At 48.5% G+C, this 15874-nt stretch overlaps 8 protein-coding genes across 8 annotated transcripts; 4 read left to right on the forward strand and 4 right to left on the reverse strand.

Moving 5' to 3' along the window:
• Window positions 1–274: 274 nt before the first annotated feature.
• On the forward strand, window positions 275–1072 carry N7479_007087 (ubiquinone-binding COQ10-like protein; the record flags this gene model as incomplete). Its single annotated transcript, XM_057254781.1, has 1 exon — window positions 275–1072. The coding sequence occupies one exon, from the start codon at window positions 275–277 to the stop codon at window positions 1070–1072; it is 798 nt and encodes a 265-aa protein (XP_057108643.1).
• A 275-nt stretch (window positions 1073–1347) lies between these two features.
• On the reverse strand, window positions 1348–2701 carry sod4 (mitochondrial 37S ribosomal protein mS42; the record flags this gene model as incomplete). The annotated part of the gene is made up of 5 exons (XM_057254782.1): window positions 1348–1878; window positions 1942–2066; window positions 2181–2361; window positions 2417–2548; window positions 2651–2701. Coding segments are annotated over 5 exons (1020 nt in total), but the record flags the coding sequence as incomplete, so codon positions are not given.
• A 396-nt stretch (window positions 2702–3097) lies between these two features.
• N7479_007089 (uncharacterized protein) lies at window positions 3098–4402 on the forward strand (the record flags this gene model as incomplete). Its single annotated transcript, XM_057254783.1, has 1 exon — window positions 3098–4402. The coding sequence occupies one exon, from the start codon at window positions 3098–3100 to the stop codon at window positions 4400–4402; it is 1305 nt and encodes a 434-aa protein (XP_057108645.1).
• A 374-nt stretch (window positions 4403–4776) lies between these two features.
• PIG-S (GPI-anchored transamidase GPI17) lies at window positions 4777–6550 on the reverse strand (the record flags this gene model as incomplete). The annotated part of the gene is made up of 2 exons (XM_057254784.1): window positions 4777–6246; window positions 6311–6550. The coding sequence occupies 2 exons, from the start codon at window positions 6548–6550 to the stop codon at window positions 4777–4779; spliced, it is 1710 nt and encodes a 569-aa protein (XP_057108646.1).
• A 447-nt stretch (window positions 6551–6997) lies between these two features.
• On the reverse strand, window positions 6998–7758 carry N7479_007091 (uncharacterized protein; the record flags this gene model as incomplete). Its single annotated transcript, XM_057254785.1, has 3 exons — window positions 6998–7039; window positions 7102–7345; window positions 7403–7758. The coding sequence occupies 3 exons, from the start codon at window positions 7756–7758 to the stop codon at window positions 6998–7000; spliced, it is 642 nt and encodes a 213-aa protein (XP_057108647.1).
• Window positions 7759–8202: 444 nt separating this feature from the next.
• On the forward strand, window positions 8203–9747 carry N7479_007092 (hemolysin III family protein; the record flags this gene model as incomplete). Its single annotated transcript, XM_057254786.1, has 2 exons — window positions 8203–8358; window positions 8422–9747. 2 exons carry the CDS (start codon window positions 8203–8205, stop codon window positions 9745–9747), a joined length of 1482 nt encoding a protein of 493 aa, XP_057108648.1.
• Window positions 9748–10985: 1238 nt separating this feature from the next.
• Window positions 10986–12137, reverse strand: N7479_007093 (tRNA(Thr) (cytosine(32)-N(3))-methyltransferase; the record flags this gene model as incomplete). The annotated part of the gene is made up of 1 exon (XM_057254787.1): window positions 10986–12137. One exon carries the CDS (start codon window positions 12135–12137, stop codon window positions 10986–10988), a length of 1152 nt encoding a protein of 383 aa, XP_057108649.1.
• A 1169-nt stretch (window positions 12138–13306) lies between these two features.
• On the forward strand, window positions 13307–13951 carry N7479_007094 (uncharacterized protein; the record flags this gene model as incomplete). Its single annotated transcript, XM_057254788.1, has 1 exon — window positions 13307–13951. The coding sequence occupies one exon, from the start codon at window positions 13307–13309 to the stop codon at window positions 13949–13951; it is 645 nt and encodes a 214-aa protein (XP_057108650.1).
• Window positions 13952–15874: the final 1923 nt, after the last annotated feature.

Here is a 15874-nt window from a genome sequence, read left to right on the forward strand (position 1 = left end):
GTACGCACTAAGGCGTTCACGATGTTGAACCAGTTCTAAGCTCTCCCATGTTTTAAATACACTCATATTATAGAGCTCTTAGATTTAGATTTTTTTTTTTCAGTAAGAGAAAAGTATTGAGAGTACGAAATTCATCAACCAAATCCAGAGTATACAGGAAACTCAGCCGAGGCGGCTGCAGATCCCGCTCCACGGAACCGGAGCGTTTTTCTTGCCAGGAACCACTACACTCGAAGACAAACCCGTGTAAATCCTTTTTATATCACCCTCCTCAATGCGATCCTTCCGCACCTTGCGACTCCCAAGTCGCGCAACTATACCCTCCCAGCGCCAGAATGTGTGCCCAGCCTCCCACCAACTCAATTCGAGCACGAGGACAATAACCACAACACAACGACCAAGCCTACGCCAACCTCTACTCCAAAGCAATGGCACCAAAGCCACCACACGAGCATTCGGCCTACCCGACCTATCCTCCTTCCTCCCCAACAGCAACAATAGCAACAACTCCCCGCACCGCGTCCTAACCGCCACCCGCAACCTCCCATACAACCCAACTGTGCTATACAAAGTGATCTCCTCAGTCGAATCCTACAGCCAATTCCTTCCCTTCCTCACAGCCTCGACCGTGACAGCGCGCGACCCGGAAACAGGGTACCCAACACAAGCGTTCCTAACAGTTGGATACGGCCCGCTCAGCGAAACGTTCACCTCGCGCGTGATCTGTGACGTAGAGAAGTTGACTGTTGAGGCTAAGAGCGGAGCCAACTATGCTAAAGAGGTACAGCATGGCCAGGCTAGTAAGAGCTCTTCTTCGTCTGGACTAAGCGGGTTCTTTCCCGGCGCAAATGAGGGCCTCTTTGAATACCTGACTACGAGGTGGGAGCTGGAGCCGATTTCGCCTACTGAGGCGCAGGGTGGGCCGTTGACTAAGGTCAATTTGGAGGTGCGGTTTGAGTTCCGTTCGCAGATGCATGCTACTATTATGAGTACTGTCGAGGGACAGATGGCTGGGGTTATGATTGAGGCTTTTGAGAAGCGCATACGGGAGGTTGAGGGTAAAAGAAAGTGATTGAGGTGACAATTGTAGATTGGATTGTATATTAGTGGAGTCTTAGCATTGGGGCATAAATTGCATGTATGATACTACATCAGACTACTTGTTAGACTTGCATATTGACTCTTGGTAGCAGAAGGGAGATAGATAGCATCGCCAATTTGATTCTATTGGATGGATCGCTATACATGCTCAATCAGAAGCCTGTGAGAATGAGCAATGGGTACCAAAAAAAATAAAACATGATAGTATATAATACAGATTATCCAGACACAGAAATGATTTTCAACTTAAAGCATGCTCATACTCCGATGACGGTTGGCGGAGTTGCGCGAGCTTCTCATTGAGCCAACAGCATTGTAGTTGTCGAAGACCACATCCCAGTTAATCCGATCCCACCAGCGCTCGAGGTACTCGTCCTTTCCGGCAATACCGTAGTCCATCATCCACGCGTGCTCCCAGGTGTTAACACAGAGAATGGGCTGCACATCGACAGCGCCGGGCGCGAGGCTCTTCTGATTCTGGGCATGTGCGCCCATTGAGCCGGCGAACTGGTTGCCCAGCTGGGTCTCCGGGGTGTGGGTGGACATGTCGACGGGTTGCCGCCGGGAGTGGGCCGCCGGGTAGGGTGAGCCGGCGCTGTAGGTGCAGAAGATGTGCATCATGCCTTCACGCTCGAGGTTCTTGGCGAGCCAGACGAATCCGGGCCCGAACATTGAGCTTGCGGTGGCCAGGAAATCCAACTTCAGGGACTCGACGGAGGAGCAGGTGTCGACGATGTCCTTGGCGAACTTTTCGGGGATGGTGGTGGCTGTGGGGGACTATATTGAGCAGACTCGTCAGGATCAAATGTTATATACTAAGGAATTAGTGACATTGCTAACCAAGCAGTTGAAGAAGAAGTGGTTGTTGTGGGCCATTGAGGCATAGTTGAACACCGAGGCCATCTCCGGACGCTTGGAGTATTTGACCAGCAATTCTCCGGGTTTGGCATCTGCGTCAACGGTATCTATTGAATTCGGATATTAGACCCGTCTTCTTATGTGCCATATCGTTCCAAGTATCCGGTTGGGGCCGGATTGGATCAATTTGTTGTTCCACAGTGTCGGAGTGTCGGGCTCACCTTGTGTCAACAAATTAAGCTTGTTAACGAGAAGAGTCTGGTATTGGGTCCAAGAGAAGTCGAACGCCTCAGGCGACAGGAACTCCGGGACACCATTCTCCTTATAGTAGGCGTCGTGCTGCAATTGGGGAATGCGATGGATAGCACGAGTCTGGAAGCGTGAGAAGGCGGAGGTGGGTTTCTGGACAAAACGCGGTCAGTCTAGTCGGATTGGCGACGGAGAAAGTGAGTCTCACTGGGGAGAAAGAGGAGGCTGCGCGCAAAGCGCTTTGCGGCCTGGCGAATCGGCTGAGCATGACGAGCGGCGCTGTAAATGGTCGGGTTAATCGTACAGAGCTTCGACGTCGAAGAATTTCCCTCCCGACGTTCTACCCGATCAGGACTAGTGTGGTTATGTAAGACCCTGGCCCGACAGCCAATCACATCGTCCGAATCTACTTCATCTCTAAGCGCCTTGTACTCTTCTGCACCCTTTGACCTTCATCCAATCCTAGTTCTGCAATCCCTGGGCTAATGTGGCCCTGTAACAAAGAGTTGATTTAGCGCTCATATTGTTGCCATTTTTAATCATGCAGCTCACTCTGAAACAGTCCGGTGCCTATTTTAGGACGGCGGCGCGTGCAAGTACTCTTTGTCTACAAGACGTGGAGGATGGCAGTGCCTTTCAAGAAAGACATATCCTGGTTCTTTGACTACTTTTTTGTTTCAGATAGAAGTCAATGCCCTTGTCTGTTAGGTTTTTACAATCTACCTCTGTCAAGGTTTCCTCCAGTGCTGGTCTTTCTACTCTGTACTTACAACCTGACTTGAGTTTTACGTGAAAATACTGTCAAGGGTGCTATTTGGCAGAACTCTTCTTCTGTATTTGATCATCAGAGACAGCTCTCTCTTTCTCGGCCTACATACGCACCGCCAGTATGACAAGGTTACGGCCATCCGTTCTGCTGCTCCTGACTCTGATGGCCAGCATCAGATCAGGACAAGCACATAGCTCTTTCGATCTTTTCTCTCGAAGCTCAGACACGTGCCCCTCCTCATACACTCGCTGCGGCACTACCCCGAATGATTTCTGCTGTCCTTCAGACTCCACGTGCATCAGTTTAGACCAGGGCAGCTCCTCCATCTGTTGTCCCGCCGGCGAAGACTGTAACTACATCTCGCCGATTACATGTGATATACAGCAGCAGAATGTCACCCTCTACCCCGAAAGTGTCATCAAGACAAGCCGTCTGGATGACAGCCTTCCCAAATGCGGCGATGCGTGCTGCCCATTTGGCTACACCTGCCAAAACAACACTTGTTCCCTGAACCAAAAGACCTCCGTAACGGCAACAAAATCTGTATCCAGCTCCTCTACCAACACAGCAACAACATCTGTGTTCAGCTCCCCTACCAAGACAGCAACAGCAACAGCATCTGTATCCATCTCCTCTACAAACACGGCGTCGTCATCGACAGCGGCTACAAGCTCAGCAACCCCAAAGGCAACCATCACACCCGTGCCATCTCCCACACCCGAAAATTCCGTAAACTCGACGGCATGCACAGAAATATCAAACGCATGTCCCTCCTTCCCACCTGGAGCTATAGCAGCAGGCTTCTTCCCAGGTGCCATCCTCGGTGCTGTCGCCGCTCTCTTAATATCTCTCTGTTTCCGACGTGCTCGAAAGGAAAAGGACGAATGTGATATACAAGAAGGCAAATCCGGGCCTAACTGGTCCCAACGCTCTTTGTCCGGATCAAGACTGTGCATATCAAACCCCATACCCCAAGACGATACCTCCTACCGCACAGACTTCCTCCGAAGCCCACCGCGTGTCAAGCGCTCTTCTACAGGAGGACGCTCCACTCGCACAATGATCTATCGCACCGGCAGCAGAGTGCGGAGTCTATTCTCCGGTTATCCAAGAGGAAACCCTGAACTAGACAAGGATGTGCCGCCTGTCCCTATGCCAATCCCTATGCCCCCGGCTCCGTTTACTCCGCCACGGCAGCGCCAGCCGAGTACAGAAAGCATCAAGATATATTCACCGCCTGAGTCGTCGTTTTCTCAGTCTCGCACTTTTCTCGAGCCTGAGCCGTATCAGGGTTCTGCCGTTAGGCCGGACACTACTTTTAGTGGCCTGATTCGCGTTGTTAATCCTCATGATGGGAAGGGGAATGCACCTTATCCGACACATGATGATTCTCGGGAAAATCCGTTCCGGGATCCTGAGCGTTGATAATTGAGGGAGCGATGTGAGCCTACGTTAGGTTTGATCGAGTTGTGCGTTTGGTCGCTTTGATTTATGCATTTGATTGTTCTGGCATATTGATCGTGTACCAAGATATCCCTATTTGTTATTGTTTTTCAGTTTGTTTCGAGCGCTTGGTCTCATCTGTTTAAATACTTGTCTAATTCTCTATCTAATTCAAAATTGTGCACCGCTTTATGTGCAAGATCAATCTACTGGATATATGCCTAGAAAGGGAGTCCTATCTATCTAGGTAAACAGTAACTCAAGATATCCATAGGTAGATACATAGAAGGAAGAATAATTTCAATGGGTGTATATTTAACTCCTAGAATACATAAATATCGAAAGGTTGTGTTACTTTATGATGCTGCCCCCTTCGCCTTGCGTCCAGCCGCAATCCTCTTGAGCTCTTTGAGTAACCCAACAACAAGAGGGACACCAATTGGTCCCAGAAGGGGCAGGTAGACCGCCACCTTATGCTCATCTGGGAAATAGACCTGACCCACCATACTCTTTTCGAAAAAGCTGCGCTCAGCTTCTGTCTCCGCAACTCGGGCACTGGCAAGCGCAGCGCCGAAGCGACCCTCTCGCAAGTGTGCACAGGTGGCACCCAAATGAGAGAGAGTCGTGGAGACCGAAGTAGCTACGGTTGCCGGGATAGGGATGGAGGGTAAAGACTCAGTAAGTCGAGCAAGCGAGCCCATTGTTGATGAAGCAGAGAGCAACAAAGTAGCTGCGCGGATGCGGATAGATGTCTGGAGACGGAGTGGAAGGGAGGCAGGGGTGCTTGGAGTACCGAGGAGTGTGAGGAGTTGATGAGAGAATGTCATGAATGCAGGACCTAAAGCGTCCTGGGAAAGATGGGCAGGATTGGACGGGCCACTCTGCTCGGTATGGGAAAGCGGGGGGTTAAGGAGGAACACTCCGCCCCATTGGGGCACCATCCAACTAGAAGCACGGTTCTCCTTAACAATGAGTGGAGACTGCGAGGGGTCTGGGACGTATAGGATGAAATTGATTGTCGGGCCATTGCCGATGCTCGGGTTCAGTGGCCACTCGGCAGCATTGACGAAGGCACTGAGATCTTCTTTCTTCAATGTCCATGCCACCTCGGATTCATCATACTCGGGCTTCGGCGCAGTGGGTGCAAAGTTCGCATAGAGCTGTACTTGCGTGTCGACAGTGAAATTGCTGATAGGAGATAATGCCTGCAGGAGAGGGGAGACATATTCGTTCACCGCAGCCTCAATGTCCCATGAGGAAGGTTCAGATTTGGGGGTAAACAGTGAAAAGGAGAGATGGTAGGTTTGAGCATATTTCATCGATCGGCGCAGTCGTCGGTCGATGTCTTCGGCGAGTTGTGGTGAGGTCGAGTCAAGGCCAGCGGTATTTCCAGACAAGATGTGCGCTATGGTAGCCTTCTCCTCGCCATACAATCGCTGCAGCTCCGCCGCAATGAAAGCGGAGAGGGGGGAGTTGGAGGAGGAAGGTACTGGGACCTGGCTCGGCGGGTAGAAGACATCGAGCTGCGTTGTAGCTGCATGGAGCTCTGACCGAGGACCTGTTAAGCCCTCTTGAGGCAGTAACCGGACGGTCAATGCAATATCCGCTGTCTCTTCCGCAGGATATTTGACACTTTCCATGCTGTCTTCGCTATTATGAACTGCCGTCGTGCTGCCGTTGGTCAACTTAAGCCGAAGGTGATGAGCTGCGAACTCGTTGAGATCATCGAGAGTATGCTGCGTCGTGCGAAGGAGATGCTGGGCCTCGATTAATTGCATCGAAGGTGTCGCAAGGTGAATTTCCAAAGGGAAGACTGGTCGGCATGCCTATCAAGACTATTATTAGCATCTATTAAGTCCCCATAGCCCAAGGCGATTCCGCAAGCCGTACCTTGCCATCAGCCCAGTCCACCATCTCCTCGATGGGGAGAGACGCTCGGTAGATTGATGTTGTTTTCCACCATATTGGAAATCCAAGGAATATAATTACAGCCCAGAAGGCTGCTATCACTCGAAATCGCGTTTGGATGGCGGCCGGGGTTTCTGGGGGAGGAGGGCGCTTAACGCTGGGTTGGTCGACGTGAGAGGCTGAGGCCTGAGGAGACTCCTGGTCTCCTGTTTTGGTCGTCATATTCGGGACATGCTTTGTGCTCTAAACCAGAGCAACAAAGGAGTACGTGTTTATCAAGTCGATTGTTGATTCGGGGAAGGTGATGGCCGGGCGGAGAAGCCAGAGACCACCTAGACCGCATGGAGCGACACAAGTCAACTATATGCGGCATTGGGATGAATACATTATGTATCCTTTGATCTGAGCTTGTATATGTGTAGTTTCGTGATCTCTTATTTAATTACTTCAGATGTGCTGACTTTGCACCATACGGCTCGAAGCTCCAAAATTCGCATCCAATCTAGCCTACAGAATCCCCAAAGAGGTCACAAATGGGTTCAGGATGTCATTATCGACTCGGAGTACTTTGAAATCACAAAAAAAACAAGGGTATATTGACCAGTAACGCCGATCCGATGTAGCAGTCAAAAGGCCAGGCCTCTGCCGCTATACCTCCACATGCAATGCCTAATATTCCTTCTCGAAGATCTTTTGAATCGGCTTAGCAGCCTGAACGTCATGAAACTTATTAGCAAACCGCCCAATGGCAGACTTGAAGCGGAATAACATACATCAATGAACTTTTCGAGATCTTGGTCGAGGTTGGCAAGGTCGTTCTTCCTTTTCTTGTTCTCGGCGATCAATCCCTGCTTGCGCTTCAAAAGCTCTTGTCGCGCTTGCTCCAGCTTCTCTCGTTCAGCATGCTCGTGTTCGATGCGGGCGATCATGAGGTCATGCTCGCTGGACTCGCGATGTTCAGGATACAGCTCCAAGAATTCTCCGACCGGTATCAAAGGGAGGGATAGGTATTTGTGACTACAGCAAATATGTCAGTTACTAGGGCGCTATGAGTGGGAAATCAGATTTACGTACTCATAGGCCTCACAAGCCGCAATTTCGCCTGTCAGATGCTTCTGTTCATAGTATAAGTTCTGTAGCTGAAGATGTAGCCGGTCGATTTCTTGTCGAGCCTCCGCGGTTGAGTGCTTGGTGTCGCGCACGCGAAAGATGGCATCCCGATTCTGGCCGCGGAGTTGGGCCAATAGTGCGAATAGGAGTTTCTGTTGCTTGGATGCAGCTAAGGACAATTCTCGGAGCTTGGCACCATCGTTGGGCAGGGTATCAGGATTTAATATGGTGAGAAGGTGCTGGCACTGAACCAGAGTCTCAGCGCTAGTCTGGAGCACTGGTAAGAGCGACTCATCGGCGACGATTTCACTGATAGCCATATTGTGGATGGGTGTACGGAGCATGTACTTCGTAAATCCGGTAAATATTTCAAGGTCCGATGACTGTGGCGAATGATAAAGCGGAAAACGAGGTTGAGGCGGGATGGATGGATCAGGTTGGCGCCGCAATGTGCCCTCGGGATTTTATGTGGTTGGGGGAACTCTTGGCCTTTTTTCCCCCAGCGCCCCCCGTTTACCTTACATTCCTCCATTCCCCTCCTTTTTTTTGGTACTTTCTTAGTTACTAGATGTGCCCCTCATTCCTTGTTTAAGCAAGATCGTTTCAACTCAAGGCTTTGTCTGAGTCCTAATCCGGGTCCCATCCCTCACCCTTGCATCTCAACGCTAGTCACCTGCCCTTCACACTCTGTATGGCATTCGATTGAGGCTTGACGGATGATCTCTTAACTACGCCCCATGGCTTGCAGCACTTCTTCAATAGCGATGGAGTCTCATCCCGAAGCAGAGGCATTTGCCTCTGGTATTGCGACCCCGAACGAGGAGATTGGTCTTCTCCGTGATCGGCGCAGACATTCGTTCCACGCTCATTCTAGAAGACTCTCGTGCGACTATCAAGATGCCGATGCCGTCTTTATCAGGGTATGTGAATGCATTATTGGTGGAAAATATACCCTGGCAACAGTGTGTCTAATCAAATTCTAGGTCGAACTCTTCTTGGCCGAACTCGAACGTCGAATGCAATGGATCGAGCAATACCGGAAATCCCATATGGTGCAGGTTGATGCCAGTCTCAAGCGGGGCTATGCGACTCTAGAGGCTGTGAGGGAGCAATGCTCCCTCGCCTCGGGAGAGCTGATGGGAAGTGGAAAAAAGCGGGCAAAGATTCTGGTCGAAACCCTCGAGGATGGATACAATGAAGCTCTGGCAACCAAGGAGACTCTTGAGCAAAAGGCGCAAGCCGGTGTGCGGTTAATGGAGTCATTCTTAGTCGAACTTGAGAACAAAGTGCAAGCGGTTCGTGATCGCGGCATTTATGGCACTATTGATGACGGGTTGAAAGCGATGGATTCGGGTTTGGTTCATGCCCGGGAAATCGTCGATGAGGGTATGGAGTGTGCCCGCCGGACTCGCGATACTCTCCGAGATACCGTTGAAGAAGCAATCCGACTGGCCCAGGAGAAGCGATTGATCAACTACCATGAACTGCCTCATCCATGGCGCGTCAACCCGCACATTATCAATGGCTACCGATTCACCACTTCCAAGGTGGAATGTGTCTCGTCGATCTTCACTTATTCGAATGAGATGTTCAACATCTGGTCTCATGTGATCGGCCTTGTCATCGTCCTAGCCATCGCCTTTTACTTTTACCCGCTTCACACCAATTTCCACATGAGCTCCAAATCCGACATCACAATCGTTGCTGTTTTCTTCTTTGCTGCATGCAAATGTTTAGTTTGCAGCACTATCTGGCATACTATGAACAGTATCGCTTCGCAGTCATTGATGGAACGATTCGCTTGTGTTGACTACACTGGAATCTCTATGCTAGTCGCTGCCTCGATTGTGACGACTGAATACACTGCTTTCTATTGCGAGCCCCTCTCCCGGTGGACATACATTCTGCTTACCATGTCACTGGGCATCGGTGGCATCATTCTACCGTGGCATCCAACCTTCAACCGCCACGATATGGCTTGGGCCCGCGTGGGCTTCTATGTGACCCTAGCACTTACTGGTTTCTCGCCCATCGCTCAGCTCTCCTATACACGTGGTTTCTCATGGACTATGTATTTCTATGCACCAGTCTTGAAGAGCATTATGGTCTATTTTGTCGGTGCTTGTGTCTACGCCTCCAAGATTCCTGAGCGCTGGAAGCCAGGTCTTTTTGATTACTTCGGTGGCAGCCACAATATCTGGCACCTGGCTGTCCTGGGCGGTATCTTCTTCCACTACCACGCCATGCAGGACTTGTTCGCAGGAGCCTTCCTACGAGCTCAGGGCGAGTGTCCGAATCTGACAATGTGAAAATACCTTCCAACAAACATACTTGCACCAATATCTCTACATTGCCGATTGCTCTTTGCCCTTTGCTCATGAACAAATCTCATGTGATACATGGTTTCGCTTTTCAACATACAGCGATTAGACATTTGGACTTGCAACTTGCTGCAGGTCACGACTTGCTATGGTCCCTTGCAACGAAAATTTTCTATCTCATTTCTGCGGGAGCTTTGTCACCGTTGATGTCCATTTTGCGTGCATGGATGGAGTTCGTCTCGATTTTCTGTCCCTTCTTCTTCGATTCTTGGAGCATTAGCTTGTATATAACTCTGATGTCTCTCTCTTTCCCCCCTATTGGTACCATTCTAGCTGTCTAGATACAGGGGTGCACAAAATTTTTGGTTGTTCTGTATGTACTTTTGACACGTTTGCTGCACTTCAGGAATCTACGTCTTGTAGACTGCCTTTGTTGATATTTGCCTAGACTTACAAAACGACTTTGGTTTTTCACATATTTCATATTTCTATTTCGGAATCATTTCCTATCATTTGTATCATCAATATGCTTAGTTAGTTGTTCAAATCGTATAAAAAGACGTTGTATAAGTATCCTCCTGGTATATGGTTTTTTTAAACACATTTTTTATCCATAGAAGATCTTGTCGTTTACATTATTTTTGCCCTTTTGGTATACATGTAAAAAGATGCCTAAAAAAACGTCCAAAAACACATTGGAATGTTCTTCCATATGGCGTCTCTAATATCAGTTTATCAAAGTCCTACGTCGTCGAGGACAGCGGCCACATAAACAGCCGACTATTCTTGTGTGTATACATGTAGTTAGAGTTTACCTTGTACATTAGCATCTTGGAATGGTCTTCTATGTGGTAGGCATTGGTTCTGAACTGTATTTGCAAATTAAATGACATGGTCTAATAGGTGTGTCGTACATTCATAACGCCATCATGGAGGCATTGCTCTATATAAACAGCAACTCACGCCATTCCCTCGTGGCTTTGAGGGTACCGCCTCAGCTTTTCCCACTGGAAATGTTCCAACGGCATAGAAGGTTGATCTCAGCATGATGAGTATTTTATGGCGAAAATCGCGAGATCAAGTTTGGACGATAGGAAAGACTGTCACAAGAACCTGACTATGGCCCGTACTTGTTGGTGGACAATAAATTTCCTATCTTTGGCTGAGATTTTGGTGAAGGTTTATAGCCATCCGAAATGACCATCGTAGAACTAGTGATCCAGAGTTTATTGAGTGCTCTCGGTGGCAGTCTTAGCCTCAATCTCAGTTCCACCGCGCTTCCGGAAGTTACCCTGCATCCAGCAGCGGTACATCTTTTGTTTGGTTCCACGGTTGACAATCAGCCGTCGATCAGCTCCCATGTTAAGGACCTCAAATGCTCCATTGTCCTTTGCAAGTTGTTTGGCCTCGGCAGATGGCTCCTCTATCTTTGTCTCGGACGCTTCTTCAGTTGGTTCATCATCACCAATGGGAATCTGCAAGCCGTTTTCTGCGCTCCAAGTACTCCACATGTCGACGAGCTGGTCCTTATCGAAGAAGTAAACGCGCGTGCCGTCACCTCGGATATAGAAATTCTCGGCCATGTATCGGCCCTTCTTGAATCGCACTTGGGCAAGGTCACCACGGCCGTAGTCACGGAACAACACACGGCCACCGGGCTTCAAGAGACGGTAGATATTGCGGATTGCCTGGTCCCACTGGTTAGGGGCCAGGGCAGAGAAGATGAAAATTAGAATAACGACATCAACTGAGCCTTCCGTCAGACCAGGTGGGAGGGCATCGCTGTTCTCGTCAGGTGCACCAGATGCGTCCCAGACATCAGCGGACATGTATTTCTCGTTGTAGAGCTCGCTCTCGCGTATGACCTTCACGGCATACTTGGAAAAATCACAGGCATGAATCCTGAGGTGCTCGTTCTCGTTGTTGGCCAGCAATGGGAAGGCGGTGTTTCCAGCACCTGCGCCAACCTCCAGGACGACTTGGTGACCGGCATCCTTCTGTGTCACTTCAGCAAGAATTGGGAATTCTTGGCGCAGCCATTTTCGATCCTTGAAGAAGTTGGCTGTGTTGTTCTTATAGAAAAGGTCCCACCATTTGGCGGGGTCGTTGTTGAATCGGTTGCGATCAAAGTCCGACACGCGTGTTTCGCGCTGTTTCGCATATTGGGTCTCGGCAAAGGCCTTAAACTCGTCATCTGGCTCGACATGGTCCCAAGCATTGAACTCAAAAACATCATCCCCCTTTTCAAGGTATCGTGAGCCGAATTGAAAGGGGTCAGTCCGTTTTAGGTTGTTGCTGGGATCTTGGGGACGTTGGGCGGCGACCTGAGGAGGCTCGACATTCTGTGTCACCTCTTCGATATTAAGATCGACGGTCATGATGTTGGATGAACTTTGTAGTTCTGATTGGCTCAGAATTTGGAATTAGTTATGGAAATAAAATCTTATCACTCAACTAAGTGATCGTCGAGGACAAGGCGGGGAGAACAAAAAAAAAATACAGGCGGCGACGCGATTGGTGGGGTGATTGAATCACATGACTTTATTTTGCCCACATGCTTTCTTGCCCCTCGACCCACTCCACCTTTGAGCCAATGATAGTCACCATCTGGGCAGTTCTGTACACCGCCTAACCTATCTTTCCGATCTTATCGATTATCGCTTATCGATTTTTGTAGACAGCTACAACAACCCTAAGATGCTTTACTGAGGGATCAATACATGTAGGAAGTCCCTTCTCATACATCCGGGGAGATCCTTCTACCTCTAATCATGAATGCTAGCCCAACTGCCCAATTATGTATGAACTTGGAAGAACACTTGAGAGTCATGTATAAGACTCATTAAAGTTTATTCAAGCAGATATCCTTCTTGATGTTATGCTTCTTTGTCAACCCCTAATAAACTAGAGTGAGGCTCGTGTAAATGAGTTAGCTTTTCCTGGGGCAGTGTTGCTCGGGGCCAATGGACGCTCAATGGCGTCTCCGACATATTTGAAGCTTATACAACCTCGCTCATCACAATACTAACCCAGCAAAACCTAGGACTGTATAATTTACTAAGCAGTCGTTTTGAAACATACATCATTCCAAGATTTCTTATTATTATGAGCCAACTCTACATTAACAAGAATGAATGCTTCCAATTTTGTTGCCTTAGGCATACAGATTTCCTATCTTATCGGGACCCAATTAGACTTTCTGGGAATCTGGATGCCTGCGGGTGCCTCGCCGGGTCAGTTCTCATCTGTCCTTTCTGCCCTTTTTCTTTCACCCCTCATTTTCTTCTCTTCTTTCTATGTATGAACTTGTCTTTCTAGATTCAAATCTGATTCCAACATTCAAGTCTCCCTGTTTGTCAATTCAGGTGGGGTTTATTGACGCAAGTGGGGTTAAGCCCACTATCGGCGTTTGAGGCTCAACAGCAGAACTGCTCATACGATAGTTCTTGTCTAGAGGACAGTTCTCACGGGCCACTTCCTCTCGCTATAGCCAAGTCGCTATTGGTTTTGGCGCTGTCAATTAAAAAAACAGACACCGCGTTGAGTCATGTCTTTCCTCTCCGTACTTTGCGGATGCTTCACCACCCAGGATGAGAAACACTCGCAGTCCCATCCATCCCCAGAGATTACTCAGAGATCCAACCTCAACAGCACTCAGACAGGATGCTTTGTAATTTCTGGGGAAGGCGAATACATTCGCTCAGCATCCTCAACCGGGGGCCATGGGCACGGACCCCCGCCCTCTGACTCGGAGGATGGGGGCTATTCTAGCGTAGTCCCTCTCCCGCAGTACACACCCCGTCCAATGAGCCTCCACGAGAAGACTCTAGAATCCCATATGCGTGACCCGCCGGTTTCCTCCGAGTCCCAGGACTCCTACCCCTCTGACGAAAAGAACGCCAGTCATTACGATGAAGATGTCACTTCCGATAGCTCGTCGGCCATTTCCTTTCCGAGCAGCTACGGCAATACCTCTACCGCAACGAGGGATACTCCACCACCGCCGTACTCACCCCGCCACTCCGCAGTGCTGAGCCGCTCGCGGTCCATGTCCATCTCGTCCGCTATGGCAGTCATCATTAATCCGCCGCCTGCTGCCCGCATGAACGGCTCGCGGACTGGACCTACATACTCCGATGAGGATGATCGATCCATTCGTCGTCATCGGCGGGTCTCCTGGGAGAGCCGGTGATACAGCCTCATTTAATAACTGCGGAAAGAACATTTGCTTGCTGCTTTTTGCTTATCAGCTCCTCGTTTAATAATTTTCCACACCGATCTTTTGATCTGGGCGATCTGGTATTGTCCATCGTGGATTTCTTTTATTTTTTGCATCATTGCTGCATTTCTCTCCTTTCTGCATATCTTTTTCCTTTGGTGCTGTTTTATTGCACATGACGTGATGAGATCATTTATGGACACTGATCAAATACTTACGATATGACTGGGACTTGGCGCCAAAAGGGATTGCTTTTGGGATAGTTTTGGATACCTAATATTGACCTGCATATACTCACTCGCCTGTCATGGATGCAGGAGGACACTGTATCGAGATCCTCGGTTACCTTGGTACTCACTCGCATCCGGGCAGGCATAAATAGTGTAACAATCATGATAACCTCGAATACACTATAGACATTGTGTCGAATCAAATGCTCCCTGTCTAGCTTTATCACCTACCCCTCGACAAACCATGTCTAGATGGGCATATATAGGCTCTTTGATCAAATTCTTTTACGCCTGTATAATTGACGCCAAAAATGACCACTTTCGAACAGCAAAAGACAGCCTTTCCAAACTAGATTTCCTCGAGTCCTACTTGCTCTGAAAGTTTCAGAAGTTTCGGTAATTACTCGCCAGGTTCCAGGTACATTGAAACGAGACGACTCATGTCATTGCCTGCGTCCATAGTCTGATGGTAAAACCGATAATGGTACAGAAGAAGGCCTTGTTGTTTTGCTCACAAACCCAGACACTTCGGCATTTCCAGCCTTCGCATATTGCTGCCATCTGATTGCAAGAGCTGTAGATGCACCTCTACTACCGTGGCTGGAAATAAGAGAGATTTGAAATTGGAAATAAATCATGACTCTTAAGTCATTCTGCCGCTTGACCTTGGAAGAAGTCATGTTTACAGAAATCTCAAAGGTAATGTGAAAATGCGTGGTTCTGTCCTCGAAGTGATGAATTGTATAATCATAAAATTTCTTAATGTAGCCATATCCCACATTCTTGAGCATATAGCGCAACATCAAGGCTGGCTTATTGTCTCGTGCCTTGATTCCGCCACTAGGAAAAGTAACGTTCTCAACAGAATCATAGGTATAGCCACTCATGGAGCTGTAATATTAGCCCGATTCAGTTGATAGGCACTGGGAACACAGGTCACAGGCACCATAGAGCAAAGCTTTGAAGCCACGGATACTCCGAAGTCTAGTTCTTAGCCTTCTTGTTCGATTTTTTGTTTACTGTTGTACAACATAGGCTTCAATCCGGGCTCCAGTGAAACAAACACCGATGATCTCTTACGATCGCCGACCACCCTTAGTGACCAACCCCCTATGTTGTAGTTAGAATCTAGTCAATGTGGCTCCGCCAAGTCTACGCTATCTTTTTGCTAGCGCTGTGTACTGCATATGTTGTATATCATTATTTACGGCGTACTCCGTATATCACTATGTTGTACTAAATTATACATTTCCAGAGAGATATATCATTTATATCGGTTTGTAAAACAATTATATCAAGTAATGATATCATACTACGTATAAGCTTAGACCAGTTATCAGTGAAATCGGGTCTTCCTAGGACTATGGATAGTCTTGGGTTTGACAAATAGACCCAATATACTCCGTAAGTATCCACCGTTTAATAGCCCGATTCCTTGAATCACAGACTTGGCAAACTAAGTGGAGCCTACATATAGCCTACATATGTATGTAAATTGAAGCTTGGAAATGGCTTGGCCTTAGTACTTATCTCCAAATGATAGTTCGCCTAGGCATATGGCTTTTGGTTTGCCGTTTTCCAGACATCTGATGAGGCAACTGGGTAGAGCCACTGAATAAACGGAGTCAAGCTTTCAGGTGAGAATGATTACTTGGCAAGCAAATAA

The sequence above is a fragment of the Penicillium vulpinum genome (genome assembly GCF_028829585.1).
Source record: "Penicillium vulpinum strain IBT 29486 chromosome Unknown utg000003l_segment0_segment0, whole genome shotgun sequence".
NCBI lineage: Eukaryota > Fungi > Ascomycota > Eurotiomycetes > Eurotiales > Aspergillaceae > Penicillium > Penicillium vulpinum.